General features: G+C 38.2%; 1 protein-coding gene across 1 annotated transcript in view; it reads left to right on the top strand.

Moving 5' to 3' along the window:
* Positions 1–19,816, top strand: part of dmrt1 (doublesex and mab-3 related transcription factor 1) — a 37,210-nt gene extending 17,394 nt beyond the window's left edge. The window contains exon 5 of the mRNA XM_042000097.1: positions 19,658–19,816. Coding sequence (XP_041856031.1) covers positions 19,658–19,815 — 158 coding nt within the window. The 3' untranslated portion in view covers position 19,816. The remainder of the gene's footprint in view (positions 1–19,657) is intronic.
* The last annotated feature ends 494 nt before the right edge of the window (positions 19,817–20,310 follow it).

Here is a 20,310-nt window from a genome sequence, read left to right as displayed (position 1 = left end):
TTTAATCAGTGTCACCAAACGGTTTTAGTTCCTCATGAATTGGTTGACGCAAAATGTTCTCATCTGGTAAAATTGATAAAAGAGATGGAGTATCTTTCTAGAAACACCAAACTATGGTAGCTACATGAATGAAAAAGCTCTGCCAGAGATACACCAAGCTATTACAGGTACACTTGTGGAAGATACTGACAAAGCTGTGCTAAAAATGCACAAATGTCACCAGTTTGATGCTCATTTTAAAACTTGATCCTCCCCAAAACCAGCTTGATTTAAATTGAAATCTTATCAAATGGAAAGAGATTAAGTAGGAGACAGATGATACAATAGAGCTTGGAGGGAAATGACTTATTACACTGATGCAATGAAAGAGTCAACAAATTACAGCAATAACTTTTTTTTTATTTTTTATGTCAAGTCGCCAAAGACTGATATGTGAGCAGGTAAAGAGCATGGGGATGAGACAAGAGAGCTATTTAAAATGATGACAACTTAAAGCTGCTTTTAATCTGAGCACCGAAAAGTGTATAAATCCCCCCCAATGTGAAGCATGTCGGGGAATTTCAGGCCCTGCTGGTGTCGAGGTAGAGATCCTTTTGTTTTTTAGGAAAAAAGAAAAACTTGTCATCATTGTTTTACTGATGGTATTTCATCTACATTTATTGACAACAAAATAAGTTCCTTGTTATCATTTTCTGTTTTAGTTACTATGCAACTAAAACATGGTTTTCAATTTCTAAAAGTAGAAATGCAGGAATTCCCTGATGTACTTTTATACTTTTTTTTTATTATTTTTGTTTCCAGTGGCAAAAATAAGTCCCTATAAATTTTTATACAATTAAATGAATGTTGAATGAATATATAAATTAGTTCATCATCATTTTCAGCTTGTTTTCTAGATTATTGTTTAGGTCATTAAGTCCAAATTATAATGAAACTGTTGATTTCAGAATATTGTACCTATTGATATTATCTTGTTTTTTTTTTCTTTTTTTGCAAAAATTAAATATGCCTAATTTCATTAAGTATCCAACAATTAATTGAAGTAACTGAGGAAATTGGCTTGCATAGTCTGAACATGCTTCGTGTCTCTGGTTCAAACCATGAAGAGGAAATCACTGTGAGCCCCCCACCCCCACATCCCCACCCACCCTCTACCTGCCTGCCAAACAGCACCCTGTCAGATTTATCTCCCTCCCAGGATAAGGCTAATCATTTGGCCAAATACAGAGATCCAAATAACCTTCAAGAGTGCCACGCTGTCCTTTCCCCCTCCCCTCCCCTCCTCACCTTCTCCTCCTCTTCCTCCTCCCTTCTCTTCGCCCTCCCCCTTCTTAGGCCCCGCTGTCTCCGCAAAATTGCCTTCTGGAGTTAGTGAGCGGGAACAGTTAAGATTTACAAACAATGATGAAGCTTGTCATGCGTCTTTCTCCATCCGTCACGGCGGTCCGGGCGGAGCTGTGGGTAGAGCCGTCCTAGTGTTCTTCATAAAAGCCAGCTCCCTGTGAAATACGCCCCCGGCTGGTCTGTTTACTGCCCCGCGATCGTCAGCAGCCCCGCCGCTGTAAATCGCCAGGCGGGAGGTGACAGTGCAGTCCATCAAACTCCTTCACCACTACCCCCTCTCCCCCATCCTCTCAACATCTCACCTCACATTGCCTCCCCCCCTCCTCAACTTCATATATACACACACGGAGACACTCACACTGTTTCTTCACCTCACTCCCTCGCTGGGGTCTAACCAGGGAGGCTCAGATGAGCTGCCTCCAAAGAGTTATGGCAGCTTTAGACTTACAGGAGACGTCTTCAAACCGAATCTGTCAGTGTCTACGCTCCGCTCTTTCTTTTTTGTCCTTGCCTAGACTCCTAAATTTACAACTGTTGAAAGTTTGCGGGCTGTCAGCACAGCAACTTACTTCTCAGGATTTTTTGAAAACCAGATTAATACTGAAGTCACACCTCACAATTGAGCGCCGCTGTGCCGGCTATACATTTGCCCGTTTTGTTATATTGGTGTCAGCACAGAGCGTTCAGTAATTTAAATGCAAATCAGATTGTTGAAGTATTGCAGATGTTAATCCTGCTAATCGATAGACCTGTGTGAGCCCATTAAGTTAGAAATCCATTACTATCTTTCTAGATGATATTCTATTGATTTTTCTCGCTTCAATCTATACTGTACTGTACACCGAAGTGAGTTACTGCTTATAAAGTCTGTCGTTTCAGATTCTCCACCTCCTCTGAAAAATAAACTGGAAAAGAAAAACAACAGAGACTGGCGTCAGTAAGTTTCTTTGTTTCCTGTATAAAATGGGTTTTACCTGCTGTCGGGTCAGATTACCTCACACCCACACACTTTCACTGAGAATAAGAAAGTCCTCTCACACATATCCAGCACACAGTCAAGCCACACTCACTTTGGAGATGTCAGAAAGGCCTCTCACTCTTTTGGATTTATTAAACCTGAAACAAATCGCCACCGCATGGCCAAGAGGTGACCTTTTCAAAAGAAGTGCTGTTTCATGTCATGTAGCAGCCAGAGTTCATTTCTCTGGTCACTGACATGCTGAAAACATCAGTCACTGCAGTACACGCTCTGCACGCTGTTCTTTTACCTCCGGAGAGAGAAAAAAACAGGCCTAATAGAAATTATGAGTTTTGTTTTCATCCTGACAAAACCGTTTTTCACCCAAGATAAAAATGTTCGTCATTTAAAAAGTTGTTTAAATGCTGTGACGACTGACCTGTTAATTTAATGCTGATTTAAATGATTTGAAAACAATGTTGACAATAATTGGACGCAGTCAGGAATGCAGTGCACACTCAGCTGTATCCAAGAGTTTCAGGCTGCTTGTTTAAAAGTGAAGAATTAAGCATTATTAGTAAAAAAAAAAAGCATGTGTAAGGTTTGGCTGGATTGTGGAAGGAAGAGGCGTACGCTCAGCTCTTCAGCCTGGTGCTTGTCTTTATTTGCTCACCAGTAAAGTGACAAGTGCAGCTGTGGCCAAAACATGCACAATACATGCATATACAAAAACTGTGTAACAAAAGGTACAACTCACCTGGTCCACATCATCAGTAAAGAATAAATTCAGTGATCCCATCAAAGCTAAGACCACTTGACAGTGTGTACTAGTTTTATGTCTTTTTTTTACTTATAAGTGGCGTCCCATAGCCAAGACTGCAAAGCAAATGTAAAAGGGAAGCATAAAGGAGGTATTTATGAAATACAACTAGCAACTTTATAACAATCTTTACAGTGAGGGAAAATCCTTTTAAACTGGTATACCATTTTTCTGAGGATTAATGCATCTTAGTTTCCATAATGCAATCTGTAATTAAAAGGCAGCAGTGGATAAATCAGCCCTACTGGGGCCTGTTAGGGTGCCACTGAATGTGTGGCTGAGTGTCTCTAGTGGCCGTTGATTACCGAAGAAATGTTGTGTGGTCTGTCAGATTGTCTTCTCCTCGTTGTGCTGCTAAGTGCCCCGATGGCCTCTGGGGCTGTGGACGGGCTAAATACCAGTGTAATTGTCTGCTTAGGGCAAAAGCACCATAGTAATGTGTTGTACAACACCACCATTAACACAGGCCTGGGGCTGTGGAGACATTAAATGGCCAGGCTTGTGTAGTTTATGTCCTCTTATCCTCACTCTCTATTTCTCTTTCTGGCTTACACACACACACTGACACACACCCTCACATTGTCCTGCTCTGAATGGCTTCAAAGGAAATGAAATGTGGTCCCACTGACTGCTGGTTTATTTTAAACCTCCTTAACCTCTGAAAAAAGATACGAGTGTCAATGTCTCATTGTTATGAGTCTATTATTTCCTCTGTTTGATGAAATATCTCACAGTGCTTTCTTTCTGTCTAGACTCTATATATAGCTCTTGGAATATTTTGGTTGTATTTAATTGTAATTGTGCAATTATAGAATCAAAAAGCAGGTGTGTAAGTATGAGAATTTATTTCACCCGGCTTTTGCCTCCTCTGTGTCCTTCAAACGTTGGTGTTAGCCGTGTCACATACTCCGCCACCCGCCACCCCAATGCCAAAAACCTAAGAGATACAGTGTACTTTACTGAACACAAAAGCACTTATAATATAATTACTGAAGCAAACACAAGACTTTCCTCCTTTTTAAGGGCCCATTACATACTTTTCCATGTTTTCTGGATTATCTGCCGTGTTGAAAGAAGAAATGTCTCATTGTCTTACCAGTTGTCTTAAACTCTTGCTGGCAATCCTGTTTTTCAGACAACTGACGTTACAGTACCCAAATTTCTTTAAATGGTCAAATTCTCCAGAGTAATTTTAAAGGTGGACATTTTTGTACCACAAGGATCAAGTGATCTACCGCCACTTTTAAGAGCATGACACTTTGTTTTTGTTTTGGGGATTTGGACCAAAAATATTTCTGTGGTTGCAAGGCCACGTTAACCCTCTTCAGCGTCCGTAAACACCCAGTTATTTTAGATCAGTGGATGTAGCGTGGCCAGCAACACAGTTGGCCAAAATGTTTGGATTTGTGTGCTATGGTTCACGTATGACCTTTTTAGGCCCCATGTGACACTGGCTTTGCAGGGAGACTGAAACTAAAGTTGAAGCTGAGCCTCAAGCAGTAAGTGGACCTGTTTCAAATATGAATTGATTTTATTGCAAACATCACGCTGAGTGAAATGACAGCTGGGAGGTTCCGGGGTACTTTGTTCACTGGGTAACCCATAATATCCGTTTGTTGCTTTCACAACCACTCAGAAAGACGCAGTCAGTTCCACAACAAACCGTAGTTTACTTTCCTATTCTTGATCCTATTCTGGCTCAAACATGTCAGGCTGGATTTCAGATGTTGTGGTGCTCAAAAACAACATATTTAATGCAAGTTGTCCTTTGTTTTTGAGATGTGGTAACTCTCAGGCCAGTTGTCCAGCATGTTCTCCAATAGAGCTCTACAGCAAACCAATAATGTGCTCCAACGTCATCAACATACAGAATTGTAGGAGAAATTGAACATTTTGGGTGTACCTGCTGCCTATTTACATCGGTTCAGCAGTGGCTCTCATCTTTTTAATCTCATCTTTTTCTGAATTTCCGACGAGTATTTCATCCTGTCATTTTTTTCTCGAGTTGCGTCCTCGGCTGTGTCCGCGTGGTGCAGTGCAGTAAATATGTTGCATAAACATGTCCAGGAGAACAGCGGACATCTGCAGAAACTTGGCTGATAGTGGTTTGGACATAAAGGACAGTTTTGGATTTATGTAAGCAAGATGAACAGGATGATGAGAGAGCAGGTGAGGTGGTACACCTGAGAATTGATGTAGAAAGGGTTGGATCCAGTAAAGCTTTTTGTATATTTCATTGTTCTTGTATTAATAAATAAACTTCATATTTTTGGCTACTTTCATATTTTTACTGCTTCTTTTGCAAGACGTATTGAATAAATAAACCTGTATACATAGATGTGTGTCTTTGTTATAATGCCCAAAGTATATTAATTGATCAGAAATTAATCCACACAGATGAACAAATAATTTATTTGATCTCAGAATCAAAATATCTGAACACTAAATGTTTAATTAACATCAAAGATCAGTATGATGGTGTAGCTGCAGCCGGCAGTTTGCCGACGCAGGTTTTAATCCATCTGTTTGTAAAATGGCTGCATGAACATATAATGATTGTTAGTTTCTAAATTCATGGTGAGTGTAGGAACTTACACCATACGCAAGGTATGCACACACCTCTGGGACTGAAACAGGTGGCAGTGCATCTAAATCTGAACTCCATTCATTGTTCAGCTAGTTGTTAATAATGAGTGTTTCTGCATCGTAACGAATCTTCACCTCTTGTAAGCTTATCACAGTGAGGATGTTTATTTTCAACGCGTTTTAAATGTGTTTTTAATGCAGTTTACTAGTGAGAAACCTTAAAGTGTCGATGGAAACAGTAGTCAGGTTCCCCAAAATTAGCAGAGAAAGCTGTAGTGACTTTACGTGAGCATCATCAACCATCTCCTGACCCCCTTCAGAGAAGGTCTTCAGGAATTTTACTGATTAGAGACAGTTTAGCTTAAATCTGGTGTTTACAGGAGGACGTGTCCCCCAGGAGAAAGTTGTCCATCATTCTGAAATAATTTGTTTGCAGTTTTAATTAGTGCAGGGCTGATCTAGAGGTACCTAAGGTTAAGATTTAAATCAGTGAAAATAATTGCGTTGGGTCCACTTCAGTTAAGATGCAGTGTTGTTTCATTTTAAGTAATTTAAATAGTTACCACTTAAACAGAATATTAAGTCCCAACAGATTTTGTAACTGATCTACCTGCACAGTATTTGATCATTTGCAAGAAAATTGCATAAAAGCAAAACTTCCATTTCTTGGAGTTTTATTTGTTTCCCTGGCTCCAAACACTGTTTTTTATCTAATTGTAATTGTCATAAACGACCTCTGTGCTGTGATTATAGCTAACATTGTTTCCATCTTATGAGTCATCTTGGTTAGTTACATTGTCTTTTTATCTAATCATGCAATACTAATACTAACACTGTATTATACTAATACTAATTATCTAATCATGCAATCACTTTCATTACATTTCTTTGAGCAGCAGCTCAGCACAGACAGACAAATGATGTTTCCTTGGCAGCTCTCTGAAACAGCTGAATGACTTGGATAAACACATTTGGCAGCTTTAGCACCCACGAGAGCCGTCCTCCTTTCCATAGCAATATATTTCACTCTTCCTGTGTCCTTTACTTCGGCATTTTTCTTACCCTGTCGACTCACAATGAATCATTTGTTTAAAATGTAAAGATAGAAAAGTCACGCAAATATTGATCGGCCGCCTCACCTCATTATTGCATATCCATAACTCTTCGATGGATCGTGTCAGAAAGCCCAACGATAGACTGACATGCCATTTTGTGAGCTGATGGGGCACAGTAGCCGAAATGGAGATTTAGCATGTGGATGATAGCTGTGTCACGCCTCTCTGGCAGTCATCTTCACTGAGGACAGATTGGTTAACAATGCAGGAGCAAAGGTTCCTCTCTGCTTAATTAGCCTTTGACCTCAACACTTGATGCCTTCTGTCAGCTCATGTTGGTCCTCCACTCACATCAGCTCTATAGCAAACCAATAATGAGCATCTAAGTGTTTTCTGATCCCTCTTAATGACTGCAAAAGAGACTGCATCCCTTTGAACCACTGTCTTAGTTGGTTCTTCATTTGGGGGATGAGTTTGAGAAATAAATGAAAGATTTAACTGCATGCACTATAAAAAGAATTGTTATTCATGACCATGAAAAAAACATTTACTGATTATTTGGTGTTGTTGATTAAGGTGTTTGATGCGGCTTAAAATTAGTTGTGACTCAGGCGTAACATCCAGGCTTATTGTTAAAGTTGTGGCCACAGCTGAGTACAGACAGAAGACACTTTTTAAACTTAAATAGATATCTCATGAATAAAGGACTGCAGGTTTGCCTCCAAAATGTGCTTTTGTTTCCTGATTGTTGTGTACGGTAGGATATGCCATATATTCAATGATTTGTTTATAAACAGCACAGCTTTTTGTAATTACAGTATTCAACCGTGATATTACATATTACTTGTTCTCCAATTATCATGCTAAGCCAATGTGCAGCATAACCTCATTAGGTTTTTTTAAAAGTCTAAAAGAATTGAGTGTCATTACTTTTACTTTTCTATTCTTATGGTAAGATCTGAACCATTCTCAGATCTTGAACTTCAGGCATGTGAGGATCTAACCAGCCTTCTTCAACAAATAAAACCGTGACCTGTCGTGATTCCTGGTTTATTTTCCTTGGTTTACTTTTATGTTGTTTCATGTTCTTGGTTTATGTTATGTTCTTGTTTTTTGGTGTTTAGGGTCATGTTTAGTTTGGTTTCTGCTCATTGGGTTAATTAGTTCATTCTTCTCACCAGTGACTCGTTAGTCCCTTCCGTGTATTTAAGTCCACAGGTTACACCTCCTCTTAGCCAGTCCATTGTTTGTTTGTTAGTGATGTTTCATGCCAAGGTTTGTTACTTTTCACGTCTCAATCCATGCCATGTTGAAGTTTTGCCACCCGAATCTTTTCTTTTGTATGTTAAGTTCTACTTTATTAAAACCTTTTTACCTGCACTGGTCTGCCTCCGGCCTGTTCTACCTACACGTCCGGTCCTCCTCATATGTTTAAAGCTACCAGATGTCAAATGTTGTTGACTTTGGGGGTTTAAATACCATCAATAATGTCAGTGATGTTGTTTTTCTGCCATCATTACAACATCCACCTATTTTTAACTTGCTTTGATGTTTTTTTATATACATGTATTTGAGTTTTAGCAATTTACAAAAATGCATTTTAATAAATTTAACAAATTACATAAGTCAAAAGAATCCACTCCCCCACCCCAAAAGGAGAAATAAATAGAACAAAAGAAAAACAAAACACAAAAACTAACAACAGTAGTAATCATACACAGTTTAACATCAGTCGACAGTTACATATCACCTTTAAGTTACCAGAGCTGCTTCAATTTCACAGTTCTTTAAGAATCCAAGAAAGGGATTCCAGGTGTCTTTAAATTTGGCTGCTATGTTTTTCATTGTGTATGTTTTCAAGGAAAAGTCATGCTGATAATTCTTTCAGCTAGCGACCAACCGAAGGACTCATGATGAGAAATCCAGCCTCTAGGTTGTACTAAATATAAATCAGTAATTTTCTTCTCTTTGCTGTTTAGCATACAGTCATTTGGCTACAAATTAAGAATACAAAGTATGAAACAGTCAGGTACTGGGCTCAAGGTCATCTAAAAAATGCATTTAATAACCTCATTCCAGAACCTGTTGCAGCAGGTTACAGCATTAGAAATTCAAGGTTATGTAGTGTGTTTTTCTTTTTAGAATCTATATTACCCAAAACACTGTTGTTTGCATCACATTAGACTTTGTAGCAGTTAGAGACACAACAAAAAAGTCAGAGTAGATTAATGGTTTCAAACTGAAGGGTGAAAGTCTGCGTTGTGAACATCAGCTGAGTGTTGTGAGCCTCCACTGTTCAGTGCTCAGTATTTAAAGCCTGCCTGTCTGCTCTTTGACTGAGTTTTCTGGGCCATTAAGTTCTGCTGCTCTGGCCTGATGAGGAGCAGCCAGACACCAACATCCTTCTCAGAGAGGGGAGTGTCCATCTCTGCAAGGGTCATCCTCAGTTGGACACACATGGGACCCTCTCAAACTGGCCAGGGCCAATGTCTTTTTTAGACACAGCTCGTATCATTTTAATGAGAGCCATTTAATCCCAGGACAGCCTTGTCTTGTGACAGGCAACTCTTCATTCTTAAAATTGAATTGTTTGCTGCCTTGATAACAGCCCCACAAAGTGCTGTTGGCCCTGGACAGCATGAACACATTTAGACAGGTGATTGTGCCATGTATCTACATCTTGTGGAAAGAGTAGTTGGTTAGTAAAACTTGGATAAAGTCAGTTGTGGCCTAAACGTCTTGAATTGAGATGTAATGAAACCTTAAATGTCACCCAACAGAGGAGGTATATAATGTATGTGCTTTAGTATTTTTATTATAAAGGAACTCCTTTTGTCCAGTAGTCTTAAATTCTTGCTTACTAGACGTGTTTTTTTTGCAGCAGCCTAGCCACTAACTCGTATTTGCTGGATTTTCTGGAGTGTGTGTCAGCTAGTGAGTGCACATTATCCACTGAGGCAATTTTTAAAACTGTGTGGGAAGACAAGGTGATGCTTTTGAATTTAAATTAATCTAAACGTCAAGGTTGTTCCAATACAAAAAGAACGTGTCTGACACAGTTTCAAATGTCTGTGCTGTATTTAGATTGGGTGTAAGAACAGATTGTAACACAGACATCATGGGCACACAGTGAAAATGCAGATAAGAGAGCGAAAAATAATTTTTTTATACCAATATTTACTGAACATCAGAAGTATCCTTTAGTTGTTACTGCAGCTGCTCAGAAACAGTTACTCAAACAAGCATAGTTTGCATTTGTCAAACCACATATACGTCATACAGTTTATTGCATCCAAAAATTGCCAACTTACCTTTATGTAACAATGGGGGAGTGTGGAAGCATCCTTACTTTTCTAGATCATTGCAGTATCTGTTTTCAGAAACACTGAGTTTAAACAAACAACCACAGTTTTTATCTACCAACCCCATTCATATAACGTATATAAAGAAAAGCCGTTAGCAGGTTACTCTCAGTTAACAAGCCGGGAGTTTGTAAGCGTTTCTTCTTTTCTACATCTTTGCAGTATATGTTTTCAGAAACAGCGTTACTCACACGAACAATAGTTTGCATTTTTCAACCCCGTGTACTTTACATGTCGTATACAAAGAAAATCCATTTGCAGCTTACCTAAACTATGGGGAAGTTTGTAAGCGTACTCACCTTTCTAAATTGTTGCAGTGGATGTTTTCTGCCTCTGTTGGCACTTTATCACATTTCCCACATCTGCACCCGTTAACACGAGAAAATACAGAAAAATATACAGTGAGGAACTGAAAGATGTCATAATCCATAATGTTGCCCTACTGCAGGTAATGAGCAAATTTATGGAACAGAAACTTCTCCTGTAACCCTGGTTGTGGTAGGGGTTTTTGTGCTGGTCACATTCATTTTCCTTAACTAAATCTTGGTTAAACAGATAATGCAGACTTACTGGAAAATATAGTGTTTGTCAACAGTTTTCTATCTTTTTCCTTCTTTCAAGCTGTAGTAACTTCCAGAGCTTCAGGAGGATGATTGCACTAGGAATAAAGCTCTCCCGCATAATAATTTCAACCTATTGGAGTTATGATAACTAGTCTAGATGTACCCAAGATTAAGAATTAAATGACTGGAAAGTCTCACTTTAATATAATGCTTTATAGATGCTGGTTTGCAAATTGATAAGTTTTATAACTTACCACTCATGTTAATGAGTTATAACATGTATTATTGGAAAAAGATGAGTGAAAATTTTCATCTGAACATATTTTGTAAATATGGAATGTGTTATTTCAACATACTTAAAATACTCACCGTCAGTACAGTTGAAGGCAAAATCTTGTGTGTGCGCACTTTGTGTGTGTGTGAGTGTTTACTTAAGTGTTATCTACCCCCATGACCCTTGTGTACGGGGAATGAGTGTAGAGTATGAAAACCCACAGAGAGAGCTTATCCTCTCTGGATCGGACTGAATTACCATCTCCTCTCACATCTGGGCTTTTGTTCCCCTCTATGGCAGCAGCAGAAATGATTGCACCTTCATTCACACCCTCCCTCCTTCTCTTAACAGGACAAGTGGGAGGTTAAAATAGCTTCCTTTTGTTATTCCACACAAAGACTGTTTAATAGTTTGGAAATCTTATATAGAGTGCTGAGTGACTGAAAAAAGGGCAAAAGTTCATCCAGGGAGAAAAAACTGTCTAAACATCACCAGCAGCAGGTAAAGTTGCTCCTGTTACAAACTGCACCCTGACCTTAAATAATGGAGACATGTAGTATTTAGTAGTCGTTACATCTCCCATTAGGCTCATGGTATGACTCACAAGTGCAGCTATGTTAACAAAAAGAAAGTGAATAATAAGAGAAAAACTCAGAGTTAATTCTGTACCTTTATAATCCATCCATCGATTCATTTTCTATACCTGCTCGGTCCAATTCAGTGTCCTCGATGTCTTAAAATGAAAAAAAAAGAGCTTGTCTAGTTGTTGAAAACTGTGAGTGACTTGTCAGCTAAGGGTTTATCCACAGAGACAATGTCACTTAGTACTAACCTGGTGATTTTTGGAAAGCTCATAACTTCAAACATTGAAATAACCTTTTCAAAGAAGCCTGCTTATGTTACTGTGTTCGGTTTTCATATGATATTGTATGCTGTTTGCATCTTTGGTCCACATATGCAGTTTTAGAGCTTTGAAAACAAACTCAGGTTATCCAGATCCAAACGCTAGATTTGAGTAACTTTTCTTCTTAATAAAAATCGATTGGTCAGCAACACAAACAGGTCCTTCAGCCAAAAGGCTAGAGATAAAATAGAAATGTGAAAGTCTTTGCAAAGGTTTGAAGCTGTTTCTTTACCAACTTTTGACAAATTTTAAGGAGATTTGTGTGTTATATTCCAGTGAGGATTAAAATAAACATTTTCATGTAAATAAAAGCCCCGGTTTGCTCTGAATTCTCCATTTACAATAATCATGGATGTTCTCTGAAGCCCCTCTCTGTTATGACCTGAGGTTTTTTTATTTTTTTATGGTCTTGTCATGTTTAGTTTGCTGTTTTGCTTTCTACTTCCTGTCATTAGTGCACCTGGTTTGAGTTGGCTAACTTGCATCACCTGTTTACGTTTAGTTCTCTGTCTATATATACCCGTTGGTTTCATTTATTACCTGCCAGGCCATTGTAGTGTTCCCATGTCCATTTTACCCATGTAATATTCAGTCCTTGTATTCTTCATGCCATGTTCTATCCGTAAAGTCTTATTTAGTTTTTTTGTTATTAAAACCTATTTTCCTGCATCTGTTTGCCTCCTGCCTTGTGAGCCTGCATTTGGGTCCACACCTCTCATCCACGCCTCAGTCCTTAGAGCGTGAACCGGCCAGACATGGACCCAGTAGGTTACCAGCTTTATGAGAGCATTAGCTCTGGCGAACTGGTGGGAATGCTGCTGGGGCTGGATCCATAGTCGGGCAGCACTCTGGTGTAATCGCCACTGTGGGGGACTCGTTTGGCAATACGAACAACGCTGTTTGGGAACTCCAGGTATTATGGGTTAAGATGGATGGCTGTGGTGGCCAGATAGTAGGGCTGCACGATTAATCCTTAAAAAAATCGCAATCTCGATTCACACACACCAATTCTCAAGCATTTTATATTACAAGCTGCATCACAAACAAATGCCCCGATTTTTTTCTAGCGTCCCCAAACGCAGCACTGCCTCCTCCCTCAGCCAATGGTAAAGCACCATTACAACATGTGATTCAGTGGAGGAAGCCCGCCTGCAGTCGAGTGTTTGGAAAGGGTTAGAGCGGAGGAAACTCTGCCTTAAGGAGGTTTAAATGGATAGCGACGAAAACCCAAGCGGTAGTGGCGTGAGTCACCCCCTCACCTGAACCAAACTCGTACCCAAAATAACAATCACATTCGGCAGCGGTGTGGAAGTATTTTGGATTTAAGCCAGATGATGACAAACAGCGTGAGTTGCATAGTAAAGTGTGTTTTGCCATAAAAAGCCATAAGAAAAAAATGCAACAGATTTAAACAGACTTTTTTTAATTTATTTAATAATTATTTTTGTTTTATAGGCAAGAACTAATAGGCTTTGTTAGTTCCAGGTACAATGTGTGCAGTAAGGTCATTTTAAAGAGGTTTTTAATAAACATGGAACCAGTCCGGCCCTCAACTTGTTCCATTTGTTTTCGTTTGGCCCTGTCACCAGTAAAATGTTTTTTGGGTCTCAGTCTTGACACTCTCTCCCCATTTAAAAAAAGTGCTCAATGGGCCAGTCTGAACCTGCACTGGATGTTTTCAATTGAGTTACATATCCTGCCAGTAGCCAATGAGTGATCAGGAGGTTACAGGAGGCAGGAAAAATCATGTCTTTTCCCATCAGGCTACCAGAAAAAAAAAAGGAGCGAGAATAAAGGGAGAAGCAGCTTCTTCCTGACTTAGTAGAGAGGTGAGCAGCACACCTAAACCTACACAGTTTGAGCTGATTTCAGCACCCCTGTAGAGCTCTATGTCTAGCAACGCCCTCTTTGGAGATACTTTAGTTTTAGAAGGTCGGATGTGGATCAAACTGTTATTTACTGCAAATGCTGTCAAGCTAAAATTGTCATCTCTGACAACACAAGCTGATGTGACATGACAGCAATAATAGAGGTCTTTTATTGAGCATTTTAGCTTCGTTGGCTAAATTCACTCCTGATCTGTGTGCTGAAGGTTCTTCTAATGAATAATGAAAAAAGCTTCATAATTCATCAGATATAATATGCGTTAGTAGCTACGTTTACATGGACAAATATTTCATCTATCCGACTGAAATCAATCTGATCGGAGATTCCAGCTGACATGTTTACATGGGCGCTAGACAAAGTGATCTGATTAGTTGTATTTATATGATGGACAGATTTAATACGATTCTAACACTTTTGACATGCGCAGAGCCTATTAGTTGGGAAGAAGTGGTGTTCTTTTCATTTTAATTTTAAACCTTTTGAACGCCAAAATGCACTACTCTGCCACAGTCCTGTTTTGTTTTGCTGCCGCTATTGTTGAACTACTAGTTCTAGTATTAGTATTAGTATTAGTATTAGTATTAAACTCATTGTGTCACATGGTTATTTTGTTCTGCTTATCCAATTGTGGAAAAATGGTTTAAACCACCCCTCTAAATTGAATTGAAAATTCTTTCCAATCAAGGTCGATCGGATCAGCTGACATGTTTACACAACACATTTTTACTCTGATTAGACGTTCGATCAGATTAAAAGTGCTCCATGTCAACGTAACGAGTGTTTCTGAATGGATTCCAGCTGAATGCGGTACTTAATTCTTCTCATGGGTAACGTCGGGGCAGCTCTGTTCATTATTTATTTACAGTCTAGAAATTAGTGAGATGTGTGCTCATTTTGTAGCTCAAACTTTGGGGATTCATGAGGTCAAAGAAAACCTGTATTTTTGTTCTTATTTTTCATTTTTATAGGAGCAGTTGGAACATGGATCAACTGGATTGAAAGCTTAATCATACTTTCACCATTTCTAACAATCAAACAACAATGCTTTGAGTTAAAAGCCAATGTCATCATGCTAACAGTGGTAGTGGGATCTGCATCTTTAATGTTCAAAATTTTCACTGTGTTATTTAGCCAGTTAGCATGCAAGCTCTGTGAACGCAATACAATTTAAAGTTTAGAAGATCCTAAGTCATCCTCTAGAGTCTATCTGGGGGAAGTCATGGTGATTTTGCCTTTAAATTTCTTGGCAACCCGACTTCTAACTATTGAGACACACACATATAATACTAATAGCAATCATCTGACAGTGACAATACTGTCTTAATTAGGCTGAATGTCATCAACAGGAGCTCGGCGGCTAATTGAAGACAAGGAAATCTGCTGTTTCACCTGTCTGACATTAATCTGTATTAAACAGCAGAGCAGATGCAGCAGAGAACACATGTACCACAGCACGTCGTGATTTAACATCCCCACTGAAACTAACACGTCCGGTTGCTTTCAGCCTTTAATTACATCGTAGATTTCCTGCTGATGAACGGACAGGGAATTAACAGCGAGCGGGCTAATTCACAGCTGCCCTCCACACCCAGCGGCTGTTATTGCTGTACAAGTGGACCGCTGAGGGATGAAAAAAGAGCACGGTGCACTTAGCTACACAAACATTAGTATTAACGATTGAGCTGTCAGTTCAGAACTGGTGACAAAGTGCAGACGGGCAAAAATTGGAGTCCGAAACCAATCAGGAAGTTAATGAGGAGAAAAATTACTCCTCTTTTCCCTCCCATCTCTGCAGAGGAGAGGAGAGGGAGGGAGCTCTTTAAAAGGCAGCTACATTTGAGTGAATTTCACTCATGTCATCTGACAGTGTTATTCTATGAAAGTAAGGATTACAGATTATATTTTGTAGCATCATGAGCCTTATGAACATGTTTTCTACAATATTTTTTTGCATTTATATAAATGGCAAGCTCTCTTAAAAACACATAGATTAATCTGTATAATGATTAAAGTAGCTGCATGATTCATTATAGTGTTGATTGATCAGTTGATGATTGTCTTAATTTGATTAATAAAGTAATATTTTCAGTATTTTAAGGTTTACTTCAAGACAAACTAGTCTACTTGTGGAGTTAGTATCGTTTGCTATAACACTGGTGTCAAAGTGACTGGATGCAAATAACTCTCAGTAAATAATAAAATGCTTTTTAGGCCACTGTCTTCCCTTCCCTTGAGCTGTGCTGGTGATTACACTTGTCTTAGTGTAGGACTTTAACTGTGCTTTTTATTTACTGACCTCACAATTTGGAGACATGTTTATTTCATGTGCGCTCTGCACTGTACGTGCAATATGAATTTATCATATTAATGACTTTAAGGAGTTTCTGAGAAAAATATTTATAGCCTGGTATGTGAAAGATAAGTTTTGCTATATATATATATATATATATATATATATGTATGTATATATACATACATATATATGAGATTAGTCGCGATTACTATATATATATATATATATATATATATATATATATATATATATATACATATATATATATATATATATACATATTCTGGATTTCTGGACTGATTCTGATTCTGGACTTTCTGTGGATACCACACATGTTTACAGTCTTATCTACAGACCTGGAAACGAGATGTTAACCCCTTAACTCCCGGTAGCGGAGGCTGCAGTTGCAGTCAAGCTAAAAATTAAAGTTTGGAGAAATTATATCCAGAAATCTGGATAATGAAGCAGTGAAGGTGCATGGATGGAAGTTATTGTGCATATTGTGAATATTTCTCTCTCCTCACCATCTAGAAGCTGTGAGATCCTCATCCTGCTTTCTGTCTGTTCACCTGATGCTGATATTCATCACATATTGTTCCTTCTGTGTTTAGAAGGAAGCAGCTTCACTGCTTTAAATTCATCCTGCTGACTTTTTACCTTTTAGTTAGTAAATCCTGAACATTTCATCCTTCTTTCTCATAAATATTTGATTTTATAAATATATAAGAAGAAATATTTTAACTGTTGCTGTTTAAAGAGAAAACTGCTGTTAAATCTGTTTATGTGTTTAATGCAGGAGTCTGCAGCCTTTCCAATCCAAAGAGCCATTTTCCTCTCAGCCAGCTAAATAAAACTTCTTTAGAGCTGCAAAAAGGCAACTTAATATATATATTCTTAATGAAGAGCCACCATAGGATATTTATTTTTGAAGAACCACTTTTTTATTTCTGTTTTTAGGTTTTAAAATAAAGAAAAACATAAACCTTGATAAAAACAGGATAGACAGATTTTCTTCTAAGGGATGTAGATATTTGTGGAATATGATGTAAAGTAAAAGAAAAAAAAAGTCCCTGGTTTCCAACCCAATGACAAGAAAGATAGATTTAAATAAATATTTTAGCCACGTAGTTAGAGGCATAGTGGAAGGTCCAGAGAGACACTTGCAGCTCCAGAGTCGCAGGTTGGAGACCCCTGATGTCGTGTTTGTAAACCAAAATTTATATATATATATATATATATATATATATATATAGAGAGAGAGAGAGAGAGAGAGAGAGAGAGATCTAGCTATATATCTATCTATCTATACGTTTTTAGCCTGACTGATATTCAAAGTTTTTAATTATTTCATGTAGTAAAGACCCTTGAAGATACTTTTACACAAATTTATTGTTTAAAAATGAATAACAATAAAAAAAAAATGAAAACAACTTAACATCAACTGCTGTTAATGCCGTGGAGTTAAATTCAGATATTTGTGCTGATATTATAATCTAACTTAAAAAACCACACTAATGTAGATGGTGCATTATTTAGTGGAGGAAAAACAAGAACTTTGCTCTGAAGGAAGGATGCGTGAGGCATATGGGTTTAATTGGAGAAAAATATTAAGTAGAAGTCGTGTAGGATTGACAAATGGTTTAATTAAATAGTCTCACATAGTTGGGGAGTAACTGAAGGCATCAGACTGAGATAAAGTGGTGGTTGTTAAACTGGAAGGTTGCTGCTTTGATCCCATAATTCCCTCGTGTTCTTCCACTAATGAAAGGCTGCACCAACATGTTGTTAATGTGGATTATTAATGCTGTTTGGGTTCTAATGGTACTGAGATGCTGGAGGGGATTATTTGTTAGCTTTGGGCTGAGCCCAGTCAGCTGCTTCCTGTATTATGCTAAGTTTAGAAGCTGCTAGCTGTAGCCACATTGACAGTTTTATCCATAACATCAAATTCTTGACAAAGAAAATAAAAAGTTTGGAAGATGCTCAGTGCGCGTATATAAATGAATAACATTAGTTTTTAATGTCACCATCTTCATACCAGGAATTAATTGAGTTTATTATAATCTTTAGATATCATAGCTCATTTTATAATAACACTTTATTAGTCAAAGTAGTGTAACTTATTAGAAGTAATGGTTTTATTGGAGCAGCTGCTGGTTTAAGTGGAGAAGTCAGGCTGCTTTCCAAACTACATACTGTACTAGAAGTCTGTACTGATTTCACCAAATAGTAGTTCGTAGTATGCAAACTAGCAAAATCTGCAGATGGTGCTGATTTAGAAAAGTTCTCCAGTGTGCGTCCAACCAGTCTACATTGCATGTTGTAACCTTAAATGCCTCTAATCTCAAAATGCAGTCCCCGGATCCCCAGGGGTCTGCAAAATAAATAAATAAATAAAAAAAATAAAAAAAGGAAGGACAAAAGTTTTAGCCTGTCCTTGAATAAGTAAATAAAAAAACAAACAAAAATACAGGGCTGGTTTACAAGTGGACGATGATCTGAGAGAAATTCAGCTCATCACTCCAAGAATAGATAAACCGGTTCATCCTTTTCACCAAGTCAGTGAGTGGTTGGACAGAGTGATCAGTCTTTGATGAAGGTTAAAAATTACTAACAGTGTTTTTTCATCAAGTTTTATCAATAATTTTCAAAAGAGGCGACTATGTTATGATCATAAAGTTAAATCACTTTATTTAACCTACAGTCCTTTTTTCTATTTTTTGAACTGGGTTCATCCTGCTACTGCTGAGATTAAATTTTAAATTAAATAAAACATATTCTGTTTATAAGGGCTTAAATGCAATTTGTAAAGGTTCATTTAAGCTGTAGTAAAGGTAAATGGGATTAAAATGTTATACTTCCTTTCAACTAGTTGCTCAAATGGTAGTTACTATATTTTAACTGGTCCGTGATGAAGGTCCTTGACTAATGTTCTCCCCTGTACGGGGAGAACCCCTTGCAGCAGCCTCAAAACTGATTTTATTTATTCATTTATCATTCTTGCTCTCATTATTACAGGTGAATCACACGTAAAGGTCAGAATTTTTTTTATTTGTTTGGGTTTTTTGTGTGTGTTTTTCTTTTGGTTGCTGCTGATTACTCTTCTTCTTCTGCACATTCTGGCAGGTGTCACCTCTTTCAGGTAAGTACACATAACAGAGCAGACTGGGTAACAATGACATTGAATGGTTTGAAATGAACCGCCTACAAGCTCACAAACTACATGCTTGCAACAAGTATGCTTTTCATGTAGTAGTTGGTTTTGAAAACAGCATCAGAGTTGTTCAATTTCTCAATTTTGCTTCCTAAAAATAATTTCTTCTCTAATCTTTTAACTGCAGCAAAGAAGAGTCTGCATGTAAACTTTAACTTGCAGTAACATAAGGATCTTCCTCATCAGCAGTGATGCTGAAAGCTAGAAAGCAGTCGGTTTTCTTGAATTAACTGCTTGGTTTGTCTCACCTTGAGGAAAACAAAAGGCCAGAATCTCGAGATAACAAACTTGCACATCCTTTGAACATGATAAGGCCGTACCAACACAGCACATGTGATCTGCAGCATATCGGTGAGCAGAGGATCTCTGAGCAGGACTTTCTGTGTCGTCCCTGCAGCCTTCTTATCCAGCAGCATCGCCAGCGGCCACGACTCCACCATGACCTGTCGCGCCATCAGCTCTCTGGTTAACTCTGACGTCAAGGCTGAGTGTGAGGCCAACAACCAAATGGTAAACTTTGCTGTCAACTCCATCGACGGTGACACCAGCAAATGAAGATTTGGGTGACTTAAGGTTCAACTTAAAAAAAAAACAAAGTTCTCTGTTGCTGCAGGTTATCCAAACGTTTCCATACAGGACATTTTCCCTTCTGTAGCAGACAGCACAGCCTGACTGTGTATTTTACTTTATTTTTATCTTCAGAGATGTAAATTTCTTTTTTGTTGTTGTTGTTGTTGTTGTAAGTCGGATCAGAAAAAGTTCCCAAATCACAACTTAAACTTTTTGAGAATCTCTTTAAAGTGACTATAAGTGCATTAAAATCGTGAGTAATATGAATCTAGGCTGGACCAAATCATCCAAAATGTGACCGTGAGCGCAGGGTAAGATGTTTTTAAGCTTAAGTAACAGCAGGACAAGGACACTTTAAAATGCAGTATGACACGCGGGAAATTATATTGTCCTTGATTTAATTTGTTTCTCAAATTTTAAGATCTGTTTTATGATCTGCCAAAGTTGCCAGATCAGTCTCTTCTAATAAAGGTTCTTATT

This window comes from Melanotaenia boesemani, chromosome 11 (assembly GCF_017639745.1).
Source record: "Melanotaenia boesemani isolate fMelBoe1 chromosome 11, fMelBoe1.pri, whole genome shotgun sequence".
Classification (NCBI taxonomy): domain Eukaryota; kingdom Metazoa; phylum Chordata; class Actinopteri; order Atheriniformes; family Melanotaeniidae; genus Melanotaenia; species Melanotaenia boesemani.
The sequence above is the reverse complement of the archived record's forward strand: the minus strand, read 5'-3'. Positions and strand labels throughout refer to the sequence as shown.